Here is a 23,110-nt window from a genome sequence, read left to right on the forward strand (position 1 = left end):
TCCATCTAGGACAAGGGTCTTCAAACTTGGCAAGTTTAAGACTCGTGAACTTCAACTCCCAGAATTTCTGAGCCAACCTGACTGGAGGAGGAATTCTGGGAATTGAAGTCCACAAATCTTAAAGCTGTCAAGTTTGAAGACCCGTGATCTAGGACCATACTAAGTATTAGTTTTGCCACAGGTTTCCGCCCCCTCTCCTCCGGCTTTACAGGGTAGGAAAAATGAAATATCCATATAGCTCATGAGAGGGCGCACGCCTTTTTTTTTAAAGTTTGTTGTTGATTCGCAACCTGGAACAATTTTATTGGTGGCTTTGCTTCCGTAAAGCTGAGTGTAGCGCCCTCCCTTTGGAAACCTAATATAACTTGGTTTGAACTTCCCTTGAGGTAAAGGAACCAGGAAGTCTCTGCTGCGAAATTGCAATAAAGCATCCAGCAGGCAAGTAGCTTTTTAAATCTCACTCTCGTTTGGATTTTCAGATGAATCCCTACAGTGGGATGAATCTCATAATTTGCTGAAACGTGATGTTTTGTTTGATAATTTTGCAGCTGTAGGACCCTGTGTCTTCAATAGTGGAATGATAAGCAGGAATTTTACAGAACTAGGCAGAGGGAAGTTCATGCAGAATGCATACATGATCTATAGACATTAAAAGAACTAATTAAGACTGGGAACAACACTACATAACGTGAAAGGATCTTGTTCCTTTTCGGATTGTATTAGTTTTTCTTATAGTTGGTTACCAGAATCTTTCATTAATAAAGTATATGATATGAGAATTATAAATAAAAAGAATGTGAATGAAATTAAGAGGCACCTCTGTATTAATACTAAATAATATACATACTTGTTACCTACATTGAAAAACATACTGTATATACTGCAGTGTCATTGCAACAAAGAAATTTTATTAGGAACCGCAAAATGTACAATCAATTCCCCTAGAGTCAACAGTTATTTTACATCTATTTTCATGTTTGCATTAATCCACTGTAGCCTTTTGCAATAATTAAATCAGAATACCTGGTTTTGCATAACACTAATTTTTGTATAACTTTAGTTAACATAAATGTTCTAATAATCTTATAATGAGCTTTGAACTATTCTACTGTACATGCTGACATCCCTCCCCCCCCCAAAAAAAAATGTTTACAAAATGACATTAAATTAATTTTGGCTCAGGCCTTCATTGTGTGAAAAACACTGTTAAGTATATATTGGTGAAACACCCACTTCCTCTCCTTTTTTCCCCTCCCCTTAAGTACTTTAGTTATTGGCACAAGTATGGCAACATGATAGTATTTTGTATGCTAACAAACTATTGAGCTGGACCAAATAAACCATATTGCATTTTCATAACATTATTTAAAGTGTCCCTTAAAGCAGGGGTCTCCAACCTTGGCAACTTTAAGACCTGTGGACTTCAACTCCCAGAATTCCTCAGCCAGCAAAGCTGCCTGGGAAATTCTGGGAATTTAAGTCCACAAGTCTTAAAGTTGCCAAGGTTGGAGACCCCTGCCTTAAAGTGTATTCTGTGATATTTTCATCTACAATTTTTCCCCCTTCAGGTAGCAATCCTAAAGATACACATTTACCTTAAAGTGTTACACTCATTATGACTTCTGAGTAAATAAGATTTGCTTTCAGAAATAATATAGTATGATTACTCAAAAATAAGTGGCAGTAGAATTAGTGGTGATTGTCCTAGGCATTGTACCAATGAAATTTAGAACATTTGAAAATATGAGAAATAACTGAATTCTGAAGATGGGAGATTCACTGTGTAATACACTTATAGAACTTTGTCCTAAGGCGTGTAATATTTGCTCTTATTAATCAGTTTTTAAATGACTCTTGAAATCTACTTCATTTCACTGTTAAAATGTACTGGGTTTCCAATTGATATTGTTGCTAACTAATTCAGATTGCTTAACTTGTTAGACATTCACTTTTGGACTATAGCAATATTGGAAAGGGAATATTATCTAGAAATTTAACTATCTAGTATTTGTTTAATTTTCCTCACAAGTTTGTTCCCTAAAGCTTTTCTGTTGGATTCATAAATGACACAAAGCTGAAAAAACCCTATTATATAACTCATTGTCTTGTTCAAATTTGTTGTTGTGCTTAATTCAGTAAACTATAGATAATGATATCCTAATTTATCCTAGGATGTAAGCCAAGCCTCTATTTTAATGTACTTTCGCATTTTCTTTTGTTTTTTACTGTTGTTATTCTTTAACTCTCTGGAAATGGAATCAATTTATTTATTCCTCCTGCCTGCTAGTAAGATACAAATCATTATACAACAATGGAATCTGAAAAGTACAGATATAAAAACTAACATCAAACCATGATAACAGTTTAGGCTAAAAAACTAATATAGAAAACAAACCAGTTAAATAGAAGTTGTGCTTTGAATGCAGAAACTCACAGTTTCAGTCTTTTGCATCTTCATGTAGGAGTGAAAAAATGGATTAATGCCATCCTGACAACTAATCTAACAATTAACAATTCTAACCAATTTACATACTGAACCTTTAGATCAAGTAAAGGGAGTTCTCCCCAATTAAATGATAATAATGCTACCAGCTAGCTTAAGGGTCTTCAAACTTGACAGCTTAAAGACTTGTGGATTCCCATTATGGCCCAAAGTAATTTTTCAAAAATCTTGCTGGAACTATTCTGATTTGAAATTTGCTTTGCAGGATGGCAGTTGCAATTTTTGCCAGCTGTATATTCTTTCTGAAAATCAAAAAGTTAAAAATTATAGAAAAGAACAGACTGAAGAAGTCCATCAAGGAAAATGGTGGGCAGATTGCATTTGGATTAAATCAACAGGTATGTTTAGCCTTACATCTTTGGATCTTTGGTAGGGAGAGCAGCAAATTCAAGAAAAAACTTCAATATAGAATGAATCACAGTTGGATAAACAGAAAAAAATATTTACTTAAACTAATGCTAATTATGACTGATTTAGTTTAAGCCCCATGTCTTTTCTGTTATAGAGTAGATTTTATGTCACAGACACCAACTTACTGCTTCTGGAATGTCAAGGCTGCAGTATCTAGAATTGTAGGCAACAACGGAAAACACAACACAGCCTGTTCTGGTATAATAGCACGCCATGATTTACTGTTACAGAAATGAAGAAATTTGAATTTTTGTAGGAGTTCCATAGGAAATGTAAAATCTCTTTGTATTCTACCTGTTATGAGAAAAGTCTTTTTAAAAAGTTATTGACGATATAAATTAGCTGTTTTGATACACATTTTTAAATAAGGACATCTACTAGAAAAGCTGCAATTTAAAACATATATTTTTGGTTATAAGATTTATTTCGTAAATAAATTCCTCCCAAAACTAAGGAAGAGAAAACAAAGGTGAATTAATCACTTTAATACTTTGGTAAGAAATCTTCAAATATGATTCAAGGGAGAATTTACTTTTTTCTAAGAAACAGACAGATAAAGAGATGCATTAAAATTCTGTAAATGATTAAACAGATTGTCAGTGAGAAAGAAAGTATGTTAAAAGTATGTCCAATTATTTAAAAACAACATGTGGAACCTGGTTTTGTAGAAGCATGGGTCAGTAAGGGTTATGCTCCATGTGATGAATTAAGTCTTAATGTTATTTTAGTGCACTCATGTTGTCACTGAAGATGTTAATGCACTCAGCCCCAGAAATCTGAAAACCATCCAGAAGTATGAGCTGCCTATGGTAAATGTTGATTTCATATGGGATTCCATCAAAGAAAAAAAACTTCTGCAATGTGAGAACTATGAGCTATCCCAAACTCTGCCCTTTAAAACAGGTAAGAAAGCTTCTTTTGAATTAGATACATTTTATTCAAAAGAATTTCCATCTATACCAGTAACTTAAAAGTACTAAACTGTGTGGCAGATAGGTAATCTCCCCATTATTGTATATGAGGATATGAAGTTAGAATTTCAATAAAATCTTCGTGGTCTAAGACATTTTGCCACAAGAAGCAAAAACATCATATGGCACCCTTCACTCTATCACAGCAGCATCATAAGCACCCTATTATCTTCATGAACAGTCCAAAATTACTTTAAACCAGAAAAAAATTGGTGTCCTTTGTGCCAGATGTTAAGATTGGCCCTGGTAATCCATCTTCCTAAGCTTTTAGAGCATCTTCTGGTTATATTTCTTATGTACTCATTCAAGCTAATAGATATAAAGTAAATATTGCATGACAAATAGGTACGCAGATGACTTTAATAAGTGGCGATGATGACAAACCTAAGGAAAAAGATGTTTCTGAGGAGAATCACAAGCATAAATTGGATGACAGCAGAAACTTAGAAAAACTAAGGTAATTCCTTTATGTATCATGTTTGCTTAAAAATGAAACCAAGTTCTCCAGGGAAATCTTTTGGGGATAGGAGAATTCAGTGCATTATATGCAGAATATTCTAGTATGTTTATTGTTAATCTTTTTTTTAGCAGCAAAAGGCCATATAAAGTGTAAGACTAATATGATGATGTCAGTGGAAGGGATCAGGACTAGGGTTTTTGTTATGTTTATGATTGTACCCAGTAAACTCAAGATTTATTAGACTTCATGCTAATTGGGGATCATGTGTACTGAAGTAAAATTATGGAGGGTGCTAATCGGATCATTAGATGTCCTCTTTCAGCCATTGGGAATATTCTGATAAACTGACCAAAGCCAAAAAGCTTCCCCCCTATTGTTATTGTTGTTAAGCTTGCATGTTGCCTGATTCCTAACAATTCTGGGTGATGGACCAATAATCTAACCAATAAGGGAGTATTAAATTGTTATAAATGACTATGATGTTTGTTCCCCCCCCACTTGCATCATAGTTATTGTAACAGACAGGTTTTTAAAAGTGTAGGTCATTAGCTACAAAGCTGTAGTCCTCAACTTATAACAGTTCATTTAGTGACAGTTCAAAGTTACAATGACACTGGAAAAAGTGACATGACCATTTTTCACACTTACGACCTTTGTAGTATCACCATGATCATGTAATCAAAATTCACATGCTTAGCAACTGGCTCATACTTATGACCATTGTTGTGTCCCAAGGTCATGTGATCACTTTTTACAATCTCTTGACAAGCAAAATCAATGGGGAAGCCAGATTCACTTAACAACCATGTTACTAACTCAACAACTGCGTGATTCACTTAACAACTGTGGCAAGAAAGGTCATAAATTGGGGTAAAATTCACATAACAGATGCCTCACTTAACAACATAAATTTTGGACTCAATGGTGGTCATAAGTTGAGGACTACCTGTCTACCAGAATTACCATGCAACTCTAAGGGCTTAATTGCTATAGAGAATGGAGAGAACCAAAAACTCTGGAAGTGGAAATTGGTGAGCTCTGGTCAGTAAGAACTGCACCATTTCCCAGCTTGTCAGATCTCCTGTGTTCTCAGTTATAAATTGGAAGCTTACCACAGCTGAGCCTGAAGAAACTTAACTTCACCTTGACAACATGTAGCACAGTTTTGGAGAATAGCACTAGAGCCCTCTGTCACTGGCTTTGAAAAAGTTAAATCTCATTATTTCCATTAGCCTTCTGATTATTTCCAATGGTCTTATCAGTATTCAGCAACAAATAAAAATCTGACTTTTTAAAAATTCCAGATGGTATTCAGATAACGATGAATATGTTCCATATTTTCCTAAAGAGTTTGAGCTTGCAAAATATGACATCCTTGAAAAGGTAACTTTTTTTGTTAATGTTTTTCTAACATAATATACACTTAAACACATCTTATACAAATTATGTGTTTATTTGTACAGGAACACAAAAATAAACCATGCACGCATCATTTTCAATCTATAAATGTATTAAGCCACTGATTTTTGTTTGCCATTCAAACTATAGTTATTCTAGTTATTTCTGTAACTAGAAATTAGTTGCACCATCATAAAAGAAATCAGGTAATTGTATAAGAATTGCTGTACTAATAATTCCAAGAAGCATAATAAATAATCTGCATCTGGAAAACTAATAAATTGATGAAGAAACATATACATAATATTCTTTCCTATCCTATACAGAAGGTCTATTTTATATTCATTTAATATATTCAGATATGATTTAGCATTATGCAATCTACAGAAAGCTCCAAACACTTCATTCTGTCCTCTTTTAGTAAAATTCCAGAGGTGACCAGAAACATTTATTTTCTACTTTAAATTAACTTCAAATTGCTTTGCTATTCTATACAAACAGGAATTTTAATTCATTGCAATTAACTATAGTTAGTTGATCAGTGGAAGCCAGGATCAGAAATAGTTTGTTGTTTCGGGATGTAAGAACAAATTACTGAACTTTTTTTTTCACCATTGCATTTATCAGTCAGATTTTTTAAAAAGCAATTGGAAAAGAGGGCATCCCATGGAAAGAGTTACAAAGCAAGAAACATTCCAAAAGTTTGCCACCAAATATTTTTAATATAATAGAAGGAGAACAATAATTATTTAGGAATAATTACATTGACTAAACTTAACTAATATATTTAATATATCAATAAATTAAACTAATTTCTGGTTTAATTTTTGTCCTTAATTGTATTGCTTGTAACTGAATACATTTAATGATAATGGCTTTTTTTTTTTCCAGATTGCAGCACATGGTGAATATGTTGTTCTTGAAATGCAGTGCTTCCAGCAAGAATGCAGTTACCCATTTTGTATAAGAGCACATTACAGCATGCTGCAAGGATGCCCAGTAAGTTTGGAAGGCTTTTATAAATACGTATTAGCTTTTTTGTTATCTTGAGTACTATTGAATATGTATTGTTTTAGATCAAATTTTTACATTGCTCTCTTATGTTCTGGACTTTAAACAGCTAATAGTTTTAGTTATTAATATAGTCAAGTTTAAATAAAAAAAAGTCTTTACTTGTTATCCTAGTAGAGGAAGCCTTTGACATGGCTTCTTTTCCTGAACATGCCTTCCAATTTTCCTGAAGGTATTTCGTAGCTTGACATGATCAACACAATCAAAAGCCTTTCCATAATCAATGAAGCTTCTCTCCACTCCACTCCCCTCTAACATACATCAGCAGTAATGTCTCTGTTCCTCAACCTTTTCTATAGCTAGCCTGGACATCTAACATCTCCTTATCCATGTAGGTCTCTAATCTGCACTGAATAGAATTAGAATTAGAATTAGAAGAGAGGAGAGGAGTTGGAAGGGACCTTGGAGGTCTTCTAGTCCAACCCCTGCCTAAGCAGGAAACCCTACAACACTTCAGACAAATGGTTATCCAACATCTTTTAAAAAATTTCCAGTGTTGGAGCATTCACAACTTCTGGAAGCAAGTTGTTCCACTGATTAATTGTTCTAACAATTAATGATCCTAGGCATTATAAGTTTGTGTTGCTGTTTATAATTATGTTTCAACTTTCTTCATCTGCAAAATGTTCAGCAATTCAACTTCCTTTATCTGCAAAATGTTTCTGTTAAAAGTAGGGAATTTGGTTAAAGCAGTAACTGCAGCACTCATTGTTACGGCAAGCCAATACTTATCTATTTATTCCATTTGTGTCCTACCATGATCTAAATGATTCTTGGCAGACTAATTAATTATAGAAACATTAAAACATTCATGATAAATCTTCTGTATCTCCTCAGCTCCCGCCAATTCCTGATAGTGGGGCAATGAGAGCAATTTATTCTTGGCTTACCTAATAGTTCAAGCTGATACAGGTTGGAGAAGGTGATCATACAGATGCCCACGTGCTAAGAAGCTGTTGGTATTAACTACTCCTCACCTCACCACTTCCCAGCTAGTTTCTTGTAGATTATTAGTATACTGTGTCAATAACTAGATTTGTCAAGAGAATTATTATTCTCAAATGCATAACTGTGGCAGAAGTTTAGAAACAGAGATTTGAAGCAGGCACCATCCTTTTAAAAAAATGGCAACCTTTTAGATAATGCCATAAGATAAATAGTGGGGTTTCTATGAACTTTTCCCCCTTATTTTTAAATTTATAATTTTAATGGCATACTTTTTTCTTAGAAACAAAAACAACTGATGCCAGCTAAGACTTCTGAAGAAGCTAGAAGACTCTATGCCCTTTCTATTCAAGATTTAAAAAAGACGGGTTTTGAATTAAGAAAAGACTTTCCATATCAAGCAGAATATTTAGTATCAGAAAAATTACAAGAGGTTAGTATGTTTTTTTAAACTTCCTTATTTAATGGTTTAATTAAATTATGAAGACTTTAAAGATTTCCAAGGCTTAGATTTCAATGTGCTGGTTTTTTATGTAAAGCAAAATGCAAATACTAGTTTTTCTCCTAGCGATTGTTTCTTTTTAGTTGCCAGAATTAGCTTATGTCATCCTCAGTGTCTTTCTAGTTGCGTACAGAAAAGAAAAGAAACATACCAAGAAGACACTACTGTTTAGTTATTTGTTTAATTCAGAGGTGAAATATGACAGGGTTGTTATTTGAAATGAGATCCAGAGCATTTCACATCTTATACGAAGTGGTTTTGTCATACCACAAGCAGCCATAAGTGGTCTATCTCACTGGCACTATTATGCCTGTGGATTGTACCTTACTAATAATGCAAATAAAAATAGATATTTTAAACATTGATAACCTATGTTTAGCTTTGTTTCAGGAATTTTAAACATATTTTAAAAATGCATTTGAAGTTAAAATTAGAAATAAATGGATTTTGTTCATACTTTTTTTAATATTTTAAATATATTGTGTAGTTTATCCTGAATGCAACCAATTCATGCAGTTAATTAGTGAACTGGATTTATTTTCAATCTTTTTTGTTGTTGTCTTTTAGCATCTTAGTTATTCTTTATTTACAGATGCTTATAGCAGATGCAGTCAGTTCCAGTGTCTTGTCTGAAGAAGTTGGTAGGTTTGTGGAACTTATTTGGACTGAAGCAGTTGGACACCTGAATGGCCTGCTAGATAAACCTGTAACCAGAATCAGCCTCAATGATGTATGCAACTTTGCTTGAAAATATTAGTTCTTCTAGAGTCTAGAATCTAGAGCATGTGAACAGTGAAGTGTTAGGCAAACATTTTTTATATCTAAGTTGTGACAAGGTTCTCCACAGTTGGAATTAGTATGTCATGAATCATGCATATCATGTAGTTGCATAAATTATTATTTGTCTTTCCTTATTGAAGCACACATACTATTGTATGGAAAATTACTAAATTATGTGGCTGTGGAATATGTGCAGATGCTGCACTTAAATGATGTCTTTTTTTTAGTTTAACCTACTTATTATTTTGTGGCACTTAACAACCACAGTTCATTGGGAATTCAAGGCAAGGTACTTGGAGATTCATTCTCCATTTTTTTACTCCCACAGTTGAAAGGTAGTGACTGCTTGAAAATTATCCAGTCAGTTTTGTGATCAAATGGGGACTTGGACCCAGGTCTTTCCAGTCCAGTAACCTCTCTACTCTTCTTGGTGGAGATTGGTCATTATAGGTTCTATGAGCTTTTCCCATCCTCTCTGCTCTCAGCTTCTAGAATCCCAAGCAATGTGTCATGGTTCTGAGCAATGAACCAATGAAGTGAAAGTAAATATGACTTCAGCTGAAATAGTTTCAAAGTTGACACAATTATTGTGTTGCTACTGAATTTTAGAGGCTGAAATCCATGGAACTGGCTAGTGCCACACCACAACTTATATATCTAATATAGCTACATGGACTTAGTTCACCTACAACATTACACCATTTGAAAAGCATATCCAGTAGTCTGAACTATATTCTATTGGCTAATTATGTTTTAGTATTCTAAAAGATCAAGTTAGGATGTGACTACCCATTACTAGTATGAAAAAATATTTTTCTCTCACAACATATGGTTAGCTGCATAGAAGTTCACACATCTGTGAAAGGCTTTGTGAAGGGAAGTTCAGAAGATGGTGGAGAGTTCCCCAATTTGTTCTTCATATATATCATAATGTTTCTTTAAATAAAGCCTTTTAATACAATATTCCTTAAAAGGTGAGCAGAGCTGAAGGCATTCTTCTTCGGGCAAAGACGACTTGGGAAGAAACAGGATCTCTAACAGAGCTGTCTGCAATCATGTCAGAATTCTATAAAGTCATACCCCACAAAAATGTTTCGGATGATGAAGTTAGCAAAAAGTTGATATACATTAAGCGGGATCTCTGTCAGGTAACAGTATCAGACTTTATTCAACTTTTTAATGTCTCATATATGAGAACAGTCATAAATATAATAGATTCCACAACAGTTAAATTGCAAATATGACCTTACGCTTGAAGAATACTCCAAAATTGTTTATTAGTCAAAATCACAAAAAGAAATTAAAAAATCACTTGAGATATTGAGATCACGAGTTGAATTACAACTCTCAACAATATTTAATGGTTGATTTTTATATTGGTCCCTCTGTGAGAAATGGCCAATGGCTAGGAATTGTTAGAGTTGCAGGTACATTTATCTGGAACATATATAAGGGGGGGGGAGTTTGCCTCTTAAGTAGACATTCCTTTGTGCCTTATGTTGGTAAGTATCAGCTTTCAACTTCAGGTACTTGATTGAACATCAGCCAGTGCCAGTATTTGCTGATCTCTTTGTAAAGTTGATTTTAATCTGTAATTGAACAGTTTAGGAATAAACGTCCAAAACAAAATGATATTAAAAAATAGCAAACAAAAAACATCTATATTCAGTAGAACAAGTTAAAATTTAACTGCATGGAATCATAATAGTCAGATTTGTCAAGACATTGATTAAAAAAATTAATATGTAACAAATGCAAACATGTCTGTAATTCGGGGTTTTCAATCAAGTACCATAGAACTTTTTCAGTTGGAATGAGATAATCAAAGCTGCTGTACACATCAGCAATGTCCTAGGACAGGGCTGTCAAACTTGCGGCCCACAGGCCAGATGTGTCATGAGCTGGCCATGCCCACATTTAGCAAAGGGGGAAAAAGTCTCGATATGTCACATGATGCCACCCTGACGATCAGTGGTGGGATTCACATTTTTTACTACCAGTTCTGTGGGCGTGGCTTGGTGGGCGTGGCAGGGGAAGGATACTGTAAAATCTCCAGTCAGAGGTGGTATTTTCCAGTTCTCCAAACTTCTCAAAATTTCTGATACTGGTTCTCCAGAACTGGTCAAAACCTGCTGAATACCACCTCTGCTGACAATGTGAGTTTGACATCCCTGTCCTAAGAAGATTAAAAAAATCTCAGGATGGTGACTTGCAACAATGATTGAAGCCCATTCCTTTATATTTAACACTCAAAAAAAGGTGAGCTTTTATTCCATGGTGGTTCATGTTTATATTACGATAAGTTCCAAATTTTGCAGATGTAATTTAATATTACAGTCACATCACTAACGCTTATTTTTCCAATACCTTAATTTTTTTAAAAAAAATTATAGAGCTGTACATCTTAAACAATTCTGGGTGCTTTGCATTCTTTACATTAATCTAAAATGATGTCATTGCAGGAATATACCCAAACATAAGTCATATATTCCCATATATTAGACTTCCAACCAGGGGTGGGATTCAGTTTTTTTAACAACCGGTTCTGTGGGCGTGGCTTAGTCGGTGGGTGTGGCTTGGTCATGTGACTGAGTGGCCATGGCCAACTCAACATCACTCATTTCAAGGGGCGCTTCTCCTCGCCTGGACTCTCATGACAGTGGGGATGCTGCAACAGTCATACGTGTGAAAAATGGTCATAAGTCACTTTTTTCAATGCCATTGTAACTTTGAATTGTCACTAAATGAACTGTTGTAAGTCAAGAATTACCTGTACAAAAATACAAAAAACTTCTTTGCCTGCAAAAAGCTGCCTTAAATACCAATCACTAGATTAAAAATACCTGCAAGCCGGAGTTACAAATCAGGCAGGGTGCCAGAGCACCTTGAGGAATGAAAATATTTAAAATGCATTGATAACTATCAAGCAGCCATCTCTTGCTCATAAAGTGAAACACTTTAGCAGAGAGGTCAGTTAAGCTCTCCAGAAAAAGCAGGCCCAGGAAAAGCAATCCTTAGATCCATTTGCACCACTTAAAAATACCAGCTGGTCTCACTCACCTCACAAGATATCCCAAGGAATCACCCAGATTTTAGGAAAGGTCACATGCCCCCCTCAGAAAGGCACTAAAAAAAATCAGTGCCAAGCTTGCATCCTGCCTCTTGGAAGTGTACCCCAAAAGGACAGTGCTAGATAGTATTAAAGCCGTAAAGGAAGACCCCTCCCCAAATAGAAAAAGAAATCATGAGGCAAGAAATAATTAAAATACAATACAAATAATTTAATCACAACAGTAGCTGTTGCTTGTTGAAGCTGAATAGGGAAAATTGTCCCATCAAATAAACACAGGATTAAATTTCACCAAGCACAGAATTAACCTTCACCAAAACCCAGTTTTAGACCAAAACTTAGAAAGGGTATGTAAAGAATATGTTAAAAAAAAAGATGTTGAGACTCTAGAAAAAGTACAGAGAAGAGCAACCAGGATGATTAGGGGACTGGAGACTAAAACATATGAAGAACGGTTAGAGGGACCGAGCTTGGCTAGTCTAGTAAAGAGAAAGACCAGGGGAGACATGATAGCAGTCTTCCAATATTTGAGGGGCTGCCTCAGAGAGGAAGGGGTCAAGCTATTTTCTAAAGCGCCTGAAGGCCAGACAAGGAATAATAGATGGAAACTGAACAAGGAGAGATTTAATCTGGCAATAAGGAGAAACTTTCTGACAATGAGAACAATCATCCAGTGGAACAGCTTGCCCTCAGAAGTTGTGGGAGCGCAATCACTTGAGTCTTTCAAGAAAGAAATGGGACTGCCATCTGTCAGAAGTGGTATAGGGTCTCCCGTTTGGGCGGGGGTAGTGGAGTAGATGACCTACAAGGTCCCTTCCAACTCTGATTATCTGTTATCTGTTAACTCACGTTTGAATGTCAGTCCTTCTAGCTAGACAAGAAGCCTTGCTGAATGTCACTCATCCTGGTTCCCTGTCACTGAAAGCTTTGCTTCATTATTCAACTATTTCTTCAAAGTGCTGATTGTCCAGGGAAGTATTTCCTCCTAACAGCAGTGTAAAATCTTAAAACAACCTTTCCCCTTTAAGAAAGCCAAGCCTCCCAAGCTCTGGAGACAGGAAGTCTAGGCTGTCTGCCAAGAATGTAATAAGGGTGGAAAAAAACAAAGGAGCTTCTAACTACCAGTTCTCCCAACTGCTTAGAAAGTTAACAAGGGGTTCTGTAGAACCGGATAGAACCAGTAGAATCCCACTCCCACTCCTGCTTCCAACATACACAAGTTGAAACCCAGCTCTTATTATACATTCCATGGAACATTGGGTAGAGATAAAAATACTTCTTAGGTGAATTATACTTTTAAAAAGTAGGCATTTCATTTAGCACTCTTTAAGATTTTGGTCCATTGATTTGTTAAAATGAATCTTGTTCATTACTTCTGCCTAGATCACAGACCTATAAAATCATAATTTAAGGTTCCTTTATTGATACTGTTCTGAAGACTCCAAGCAGCTGCACTGCCTTGCTTCATACTTTTTAGTTTTCTAAGGGCAAAGGGTGGAATAAATATCGTAATCATTTGATAAGTAGGCTTTTTTGTCAAAGAAATGTAACAACTCTAAATTCCATCTTGCTTTTACAGCTGATTAAAGATATGCTGAATATTAGTGAAATAAACATGTCAGTTCTTAACCCATCATCCCTTTCTAAATATCGGGCTTTGAGATGCAGGATTGATGCTCTAGATGTGAAAAATGAAGAGTTTAACAGTGTCAAACACTTGCTTGAACAAAACACCAGGTAACTTTTAATTTTGGTATGAGATTTCAGGATTTGTATTGTGCAGGGTCCATTTTTTTTTCTTTATGATACTCTAATACTATTAAGAAATATCTGAAATATTTTTGAGCATATAGATAAAATGTAAAATCCTCCGAATACATAATAGATATTGTCTTGGTTCAGGTTTCAGTTATATACTTGAACACAGTTGCTTTGGATATTAGCAATTTATTTCAAGTTAAACAGGTAATAGTGGACAAGAAAAATCATAAATCAACACAAAAGTCTCTGGAGAAGAAAACTTGCCCGAGTGGCTTTTGTTTCAGTGGAAGTAGAGTCCAAAATCTAGCCTGAGTTCAGAAAGCCAGAGGTTAACAACAACAACAACAACAACAATAATAATGTAAACTTTATCATCATTGTATGTATATACACAGTGTACACATACAACGAAATTCATGTAAGACCAGACCCAATATGCACATACATATGACAAACACACCCCCACCCGCCAAAATTCCCCACCAAAATTACATAAACAGGTTCCACAAGAACAGGGGTGTCAAACTCGATTTCATTGAGGGCCACATCAAGGTTGTGTTTGACCTCGGGGTGGGGGGCATGGTCCAGGGGCATAGCCAGCATGATGTCACTTGTGTTGGGGACGCCATGAGCCCCCCAAGTTCCACTTTTTTTGGCAGAGGCTGCAGGAGGCCATCGCGGCCGAAAATAAAGCCGGGAACGGTTGCATGTGGCCTTCCCCAAGCTCTGTTTTTGCTGGCAGAGACATCACAGGCCAGTCCTTTGCTGTTTACAAGGCGGCCCTGTAGACCAGATCCAAGCACCCCACAGACCAGATTCTGCCCGCAGGCCTTGAGTTTGACACCCCCTATGAGAATATCATACAAGAGCCAGAGATCAGACAGTTGTTTCCAACTAAGAATCATGAATGGGCTGCCTCTTAAATTAGGCTGCAGCCAGCTACCTTCCATTACAAAGACTTTTCCCTCCGTTTCTCGAGAAGCCTCATTGAGCATTGTTGTTCTGCTCTGTGCCTCATGCGCCGGGTGCAAGGGCTTACGAGTCATACCTCATCATCTGACTCTTCCAGTTGTTCAGATAGTGCCTGTGTTTCTATCAGCCTCAGGTGATTCTTGGCTTGATGTCTCCTGATGCTAATATTCCATAGGTTCAAATGAAGTAGTGTCAGACTGAATCCTCAGCCAAAACAGGTATTGTCAAAACATAGCTGCTGTAGGGGGTGTGATCATTCACTGCAAATAGTTCTTTTGCTAGTGCTGAAGGATGACCTTGCTTTCTCCAGAGGCTACCTTTTTAATGTTTTTGATTGGGGTTGAGGTTCGTTATGCCAAGTGATAATGAGAATGTAAATGCCTTTCTAAACTGAAAATACGTTAAGTCAAAAAGGTAAGGTGTTGTGTTTAGCCAGTAATGTATCAATTGTCTAGAAAGTTCTTATTGTAGAGTAACTGTTCCTGTTCTGCAAAGTCCCATATTGAATTATCATGTTCTGTTAGTCCTTATTCAGCCTTTGTTAATAATCCCGTTCCTTTAACTCTTTTAATAACTCTGCCCCAGGTAAATGCAGTGTCTTACTTCCTAAATTTTATGATTGAGAAGCCATGAAGCAACTTTCTTTTATTTGGACCATGCTTCTAGCATAAGCCTAAACCTTGTACAAAAATATGTTATATACATGTTCTTCCTTATGCCGGAATTTGATGATAATCACAGTTTCAGTTTTGTGTCACCTGTATATAACCTAAAGCTTTAGTGTTTTGGAAATGCCCAAAAGCTTTTACTAAATAGAAATTGTTATTGGGAGAGAAGGAAGAAAATGACAATCCAATGAAATGAAATTTACTGTTGATCTCAGCCTCAGCACTGTATTTTGGAATGTGGCCCTTAACCAAGGACTCAAAAGCCATGTGTACCCCTTGCTGTTGAAAAGATTATGCTCCTGTCATGGCTACTTACTTGTGGAAATCTCTCTATCTTTATATTCTACAAGAGATAGATCCTCAATGGCATTAGGGATTTTGTAATTGAAATTACTGCGGCCTGGCTATACGTTTTTAATATGAAAACTAATGGAATATTTATTTTCATTTTGATTTTTCTTGCAGTGAAAATCTAATACAGGTTTTGAATATATATAAAGTCAGCAGAACAACTGAAAGTATGTTGTTTGAGAGAAATCTTGGCAATGTTCAATCTTTATTCCATGGATCGTCCGTTTGCAACTTTGTGGGAATCCTCTCAAGGTAACAGCTTGAATTATATTCTAGCTCTTCAGACTTTGAAGAGTTTGCTTTATTTTGTTTTTCATTAAATGGGACTTAGCTGTAAGGCAACTGGCCAAAATAATAGTCTTATATGTTAGACCAGCTCAAAGATACCTAGTACACATCTTCTGCTAAGCTTGGGCTAAGATGGGGAGGATGAGAACATCACCAACCAGATTCTAAGTTGAATTGTGATTTCCTGAAAAAAAAGGAATGTCTATGTAACAATTGAAACAGAGGGAACATTTCTTTCCAGGGTTGTCTAGTGTCTACTAGAATAGGAACTGATGCTTTAGCTGAAAATCTCATTTAAATTCCTTTTATTTTGGCGACAATTATCTCTAATTTCCTTGTATGACTAAAGGAAACATTTTAATTATTGACAATCTTCAGGGATTTATACTAGTCCTTTGTGGTCTTTTTACAGTTTTGTTAAATAATTTGGAATATTTGGAATATTTTTATAAAATTTATTGGATTATTTCCTTGTTTCATTATTTGCAGTTTATCCCCAAATAAGGACATTGTAATTTATATTTTTCAATATTGACAATCAGATTCTATATTTAAGGTCAGAAGAAGCTTTAAAATTGTATTCTCTTGTTAATGCAGTTTAACTGTCAATCAGAGTCTCTAGTTTGCTAGATCGGTTTATCTCCCATGGATGGAATAGTCAATAGTTCCAATCTCATACCTTGACTCTAAACAGCTAAGAGGTAGCTATAGATTTTTTTTCTTTTGACTTTTACCTGATTGCCAGAAAGGTAACAGGATAGCGGAGTCCTATCTCTCGGGAATTAGAAGAGTTGATGCCAGGTGAGGCACTCCCTAGAAGATGACTGATGACAATGAGAATTTCAAAGCTCTTTTCCCAAGGGTTGGAAATGATTAGATTGTGTAGATTCAGAGTACTTCTAGGAGAGGAGATTTGAGATTCCATCTTACCACTATTATTTAAAATAATAATAATTTACTATAACCCCCCCCCCATTCTGAACCAAGCTATATTCCTTTATAAAATTTACTTATGTGATGATAATTGTATAAGCAATTATTAATTGATATGGGAATTAATGTAAAAGATTCTATCGTTATTTATGAAGATAATCAATCAGCAATACAGATGGCTTCAAGTATTGCTGTTAAAACAAGAACAAAACACACAGATTTAAGAAATTTAAATGTGAGACAATGTGTGCAAAGTAAGATGATTAAGCTGGAATACTGTATGTCAGAAAACAATATAGCAGATCATTTTACAAAGGCCCAAGGCTCTATAAAGCATAAGGCTAGCTGTGAAGATTATGGACTTAGAATGTAAGGTTATATATTATCTTACCCAAAAGGGGAGAATGTTAGGAATATAAGTTACCTAACAGGTATTTGGGTTAGAAATATATAAACCGGGATAGACATTTTAATACTGTCTCTTTAAGAGCATGCTAAAAACTGCAATTGGGTGTGGTTACTCAAACGGCCATAAGATGGAGCCAGAAACCTGGGTTGTTTTAGTCTTAGTCTGAGTCTCAGAAGAGAGTGTGAGTGTATCTCTATTTCCTTCTGTGTTGCCGTTCCTCCATTTTTCCTAATCAATTAAGTCCAATGGATATTTTGGTTTTTTTTAAAAAAACTCTCCTAAATATGTTAGGTTTAATGAATATTTTCTCTAAAATAAAAAAATGGAAAGGCAAGTGTATCTTACGTATTTATTTAGCACATGTGGTTTGAGTCTCACAGATGATGATGATGATGATGATGATTATGCAAATAAGTGTGAAGGACAAGAATGGGAAAAATGTAGAGTGTGTATGTGCTGTTTGTTCCTTTTTCCTTAGTTACCCAATACCAAAAGAACATCTGTTCAAAATTAAATTGCTAATAGAGAAACATTTGCTTCTGTATCTTAGTATGTTTTACATGCTAATCTTTTTTTTTTAGAGGATTACTTTTGCCAAATGTAGCTGAAGACTATGCCTTAGAAAGAACAGATTTGGGGTACTTAGGCAGTGGCATTTATTTCAGCAACTCTGTAAGGTAACATTTGAAGTCTTTTTTTTTCAGAACATCAGTATTGTTTGTTTGTGTGTGTGTCTTTTTAAAAAATATTCTAGATTAAAATGCAATGGATTTGTAGATTTTCCTGCATAAATACTTAGGGGGAACAGAGCGATGTAATGGACAAAGAATTGGCATTGGACTAGAACAGATTTTCCCAATCTGATGCCTTCAAGGTGGATTGGAACTATAGCTCTTTGCATTTCAAAAAAAGGCACCAAACAAGATATATTCTAAGAGTTGTAAACCCCAATGCATTTAGAAATACGGAATTGATTCAGATCAATTTAATGAACTTTGAGCAATTGCCTATTTTCAAAGCAAGTATGATTCTTGGTATAAGCCCATTTCTCCCAGCGGGCTCACCCTGACTTTGCATTAGCTTCACATTTGAGTTAAGGCCAATGGAGAGCAGGTAATCAATTACCTATTGGAGAGAATAATTAATTGTAAAGATTATTTAAGATATGTATGAAAAACAGTGGTGTGATACACCTAAAAAATATTAGCCAGGTAAGCTTTTATCTTTCTACCAGTCCCAACACATTGTCCAAATGACATGTGACTATGGTCATTAAAAAGTTGTATATCCCTGCTTTAGAAATTGTTGTGTAAGGCACATCAGTTCAAACAGAACCAGGATCAGACTGATGTGGTTAAGACAGCAAGACCAATTGGCAAGCTAATTGGCCTTTTGCTTTAACTAAAATTTAAATGATGGCTATGAAAAAAAGCATTTGAAGTAAGCAGATATTTCTCTCTCTTTAATAGAACAAGCATTAAGTATTCCCAGCCATGTGAAACAGATGGAACTCGACTGTTGCTCATTTGTGACGTAGCACTTGGAAATTGTTGGAAGACTAAGCAATACTTCTATTGTTCAAGTGAAGGACCACCACTACGTTATGATAGTGTGCATGGAGTCCGTAGTACAGAAAAGGAAAAATCTATTTTTGAGGTATTTGATGTAGCTAGTTGTGAATAATCTACAATAGGGTTCTCCAACCTTGGCAACTTTAAGACTTTTGCTGGCTGAGGAATTCTGGGAGTTGAAGTCCACAGGCCTTAAAGTTGCCAAGGTTGGAGACCCTTGATCTAGAATAGAAGAAGGAAAAAAGACAAACTAATTGTAACTAATAGTAAAAATGTTAAAAATGAATATAGAGCCAGTAGCTAAGAGTAAAAGCTGTTATCTTAGTTTAACCATTATTAATTTTAAAATCTGATAGGCTTCCAGGGAAGGTAGTCTTTTGAGCCATCAACTTTGCCACTTGAAAGTCTTCAAGTGACTTCTTGTCTAGAAGCAGCTCACTAAAGTTCATAAGGAACGCAATAGTTTGTTAAATTGGTATAATACTTCAGCATTCTGAACTTTTCTCTAACTAACTTGAGGATCAGCTTATGTATCTATATTTGTGCTCTGGTAAGGTTCCTAAAATACATGTTTTATTTTGTTTTCTTCCAATAAGGATGATGAATTTGCAGTGTACAGAACCAGTCAGGTCAAGATCAAATATGTGGTTCAATGTACATGTGTTAATGACATCATTAAAGAATTCCAGCCAATAATTCAGAAGGAATTAGAAGACCAGAGATTTTCTTTTGAGGATCATGACCAGCCTAGGGGTAAGAAATCATATTTGAAATTTCCCACAATAACAGTCAAGTCTGTTTTCTTAGCATTCTGAAACTTTTTTATTTTTATTTTTGAGTCTCTTGATAAAAACACATCTGCACTAACTTGGCACAAATGTGCATAGTATAACAATAACAATGAATGATAAATATCAATTTTTAATTGTTGCCCCCTTCACAAATAAAGTCATAAATATATTCTCTAAGCCCGTGTCTAAAACCTCTTCTTTTCCTCTACATTTTTAAAATAGGGAAAATAGTTATGTGGAACTAAATGGTATGTAGGTATTCTTTTTGTGGTGGTGCAGTGGTTAGAATGCAGTACTGCAGGCTACTTCTGCTGATTGCCAGCTGCCTGCAATTTGGCAGTTCAGATCTCAGCAAGCTAAAGGTTGATTCAGCCTTCCATCCTTCTGGGGTCAGTAAAATGAGGACCCAGATTGTTGGGGGCAATATGCTGACTCTGTAAACTACTAAGAGAGGGATGTAAAGCGCTATGAAGCAGTATAGAAGTCTAAATGCTATTGCTATTTCTCTGAATATGATTTTTTTTCCTTATACACAGAAGTTTTTTTCACCAGAACAGCAATGAAATGTCTGTAGGCTATTTGTGACTTTCTATTTCTATGTTGCTCCCTTCACAGAATACCAGGATTCATAGTGAAGTTTTACCGGCAGGTTGCCAATTCTGAGCAACATGACTTTTGAACTTGCATTTTGTTTTTGTTTTCTACAATCTCAGACTTAAAAGTGTAGGTGTAAGTCTTAGTACATCAATTTTTAATTCCTCTGAAAAAGGCTGAAAGTGAAGTCCCCTATCTAGCCTGTGACCTTGCAGCCACTTGAACAATAAAAAATAGAGAAAAATAGAAAAGAGATTTTTACTGCAAGAAATGGGGGTTTCCCCTACCAAGAGGATGTCCCCCTACTAGGGGATCAGGGCATTTTCCACTAATTTTGCATCAGTTTCATAGTTCCCAGCACTTACAGTTTGGTGATTTTTAACTGTCTATTGTCCATAAACAAATCTTTTGGAAGAACTAGTTAGTTTATTGTTCTTATACATATTTTTATAAACACTCTTCATGCCTCTTGTGATATTGATTATGCTTTTCTTTCTTTGGGGGATTAAAAGTTAAGGTCCAAAGATTTGAGAGTTATATTTATATAAAAGTAATGCTGAGAACCACTTTGAATAATGCTTTCAAAGCTGAGCTATTGAGAATAGGTTCAGGACCCACAATCCAAAAGGCACCCGTATTTCATCACCTACATCCATATTTAAATTGCAAAGTCATTGGGAGAAAGGAAGGCAAGGGAAATTGAGAGGTGAGGAACTAGGGGAGAAATGAAGGAGGCAACTTTTCAGGGAAAATAAAATTAAATGCCCAGGAAAAGCAGAGAGAATGTTCTCTAAAGAGACCACTCTGATTACAGTATGTGTATACCTTTGATTTGTCTTGTTTAGATTATACACTACCAAGTCATGATCTGTTGAATGATATTTCTGCTGGCCTACTGGACAGAGCTGGAAATCCAATTCCTCTTAAAGATATCCAAATCAAAGGAAGAATAATAGACTTTGTAGCAGAGGTAAAATGTTTTTGTTTTTTCCTAGAAATGCTTCAAAATTCTTCAAAATTGTATTTTTAATTCTTCAAACATTGTAATTTTAATTCTTCAAACATCTTTTTTACTACCACATTTTTAATTCAGTGTAAAATCTGAAAATGAGAACAGAAATAACATTTTTGAACTAAGAGCAGAAATGGAAAAAATATTCAGGGAATTAGCCTTCATATAATATCCAGCTGAAGTGTACCACAGCCTGCCAAGTAAGGCAATCTGCCACAACTGGTTGACTTATGGTTTTTCCGAATTTTCTTTCTTTGGGCTGTATTCAGTTATGTTGAAAGTGTTAATCCTAGTGTGAAAGCTACATCTGTAAGAATCTTTTTATTGAAAACATTTCTGTTGTCCAAATGAATGCATAAAATTTATTGCATTATATTTCAGGTTGTGGTGTTTCAGACCTATGAAAATGAAACAGAGAGTCCCATTGAAGCAAAATATGTCTTCCCTTTGGATGATACAGCTGCTGTATGTGGATTTGAAGCATTCATTAAAGGAAAGCATATAATAGGAGAGGTAAGCTGATGCTGTTGCAGAAAGGCAGATGACTTTAGGTCAACATTTCCCAACTTGGGATTTCTTGGGGACAACCTCCTTTGCTCCTAGGCTTTGGGGGAAGACTTTTCTAGGCTGTCATGAGAACTGTGTTAACATCCTCCAAGCTAGCAATCTATTGTTTTGACAATGAAAACACATAGTTAGCTGTTTTGGTTGATGCTTGATTTTCTTTATCTTTTTCTTTTTCTTTATCTTGTATTGGTCTTCCTATTGCTATGGATATGGTAGGTAAATCACCATATAGAGTATTGGCTTGGGGGATTCTTTGACCATCCTAGTGATCCAGGTAATGGCCCAACTCTACCAGGCTCTTATATTGCTTGAAAGAGCAATGAAAGGAAAATTTCTCTTTGTATTTTGCTAGCTTGAACTGCATTCAGCAAAGAACAGTCCAGTATTTTAAGAGGAAATATAGCAGTGATAGAGCAAGATAATTTTGGACCCTAGATACAGTAATGGTAAAGCCTCTAACTTTGTAGTAAGCTACATTTTTATATGAGAACAAGTGCTGTTGTGTTCTAGAAAAACTTAATAAATATTTTAAAGTAAGAAATAATTAAGTGGGTATCTATAACCAAGTATATGCACAGCTCTTGATTATAAAATGTTTAAAAAAATAAGAAGGAAAGATGCTACATTGAGCATTATCTGAGTTGTGGGGCTCAATTTTATTCTGAGGTTGTCTCCTTCTGCTTAGGAGGACATCATTTCTGATAGAATCATCTAAATTCGATTCAAAAGAGTTTACTATATCTTTGTTCCCAATAGAGTAAAATGAAACCATTCTCTAAATAGCAACTTATTTTGAGATGCAAGTAAATACTTAATAGGTTAGCCCACCAACTTCTCATATCTTGCTTCCTGAAATTTATTACAGAGTGTGACACGATGATGTTTGTTACTTTATTTTTATTTTCTTTCAAACCAAGATAAGTATTGTATATTATTCAATGTTAATAGGTTAAAGAAAAGGAAAAAGCACACCAGGAATACAGAGAGGCCATCAGTCGAGGTGACGGAGCTTATCTGATGGATCAGGATGCACCGGTAGGTGATATATAGATTTATTTATGACAATACATGTTGGACTCCAT

General features: G+C 35.3%; 1 protein-coding gene across 2 annotated transcripts in view; it reads left to right on the forward strand.

Moving 5' to 3' along the window:
* The first annotated feature begins 548 nt into the window (after positions 1-548).
* The window catches only part of PARP4 (poly(ADP-ribose) polymerase family member 4), a 48,911-nt gene continuing 26,349 nt past the window's right edge, over positions 549-23,110 (forward strand). Inside the window, exons 1-17 of one of the 2 annotated variants that reach the window (XM_087937131.1) lie at positions 549-688; positions 2,709-2,841; positions 3,643-3,817; positions 4,231-4,342; positions 5,650-5,728; positions 6,635-6,742; positions 8,043-8,192; positions 8,854-8,991; positions 10,016-10,189; positions 13,691-13,848; positions 15,978-16,115; positions 18,075-18,170; positions 18,963-19,149; positions 19,661-19,817; positions 21,295-21,419; positions 21,843-21,974; positions 22,977-23,063. In XM_087937131.1, coding sequence (XP_087793257.1) covers positions 2,710-2,841; positions 3,643-3,817; positions 4,231-4,342; positions 5,650-5,728; positions 6,635-6,742; positions 8,043-8,192; positions 8,854-8,991; positions 10,016-10,189; positions 13,691-13,848; positions 15,978-16,115; positions 18,075-18,170; positions 18,963-19,149; positions 19,661-19,817; positions 21,295-21,419; positions 21,843-21,974; positions 22,977-23,063 — 2,148 coding nt within the window. In that variant the 5' untranslated portion in view covers positions 549-688; position 2,709. The remainder of the gene's footprint in view (positions 689-2,708; positions 2,842-3,642; positions 3,818-4,230; positions 4,343-5,649; positions 5,729-6,634; positions 6,743-8,042; positions 8,193-8,853; positions 8,992-10,015; positions 10,190-13,690; positions 13,849-15,977; positions 16,116-18,074; positions 18,171-18,962; positions 19,150-19,660; positions 19,818-21,294; positions 21,420-21,842; positions 21,975-22,976; positions 23,064-23,110) is intronic. The other variant, XM_087937132.1, reaches the window with a different exon arrangement.

This window comes from Pseudonaja textilis, chromosome 7 (assembly GCF_049901715.1).
Source record: "Pseudonaja textilis isolate UNSWEBS1 chromosome 7, rPseTex1.2, whole genome shotgun sequence".
NCBI lineage: Eukaryota > Metazoa > Chordata > Lepidosauria > Squamata > Elapidae > Pseudonaja > Pseudonaja textilis.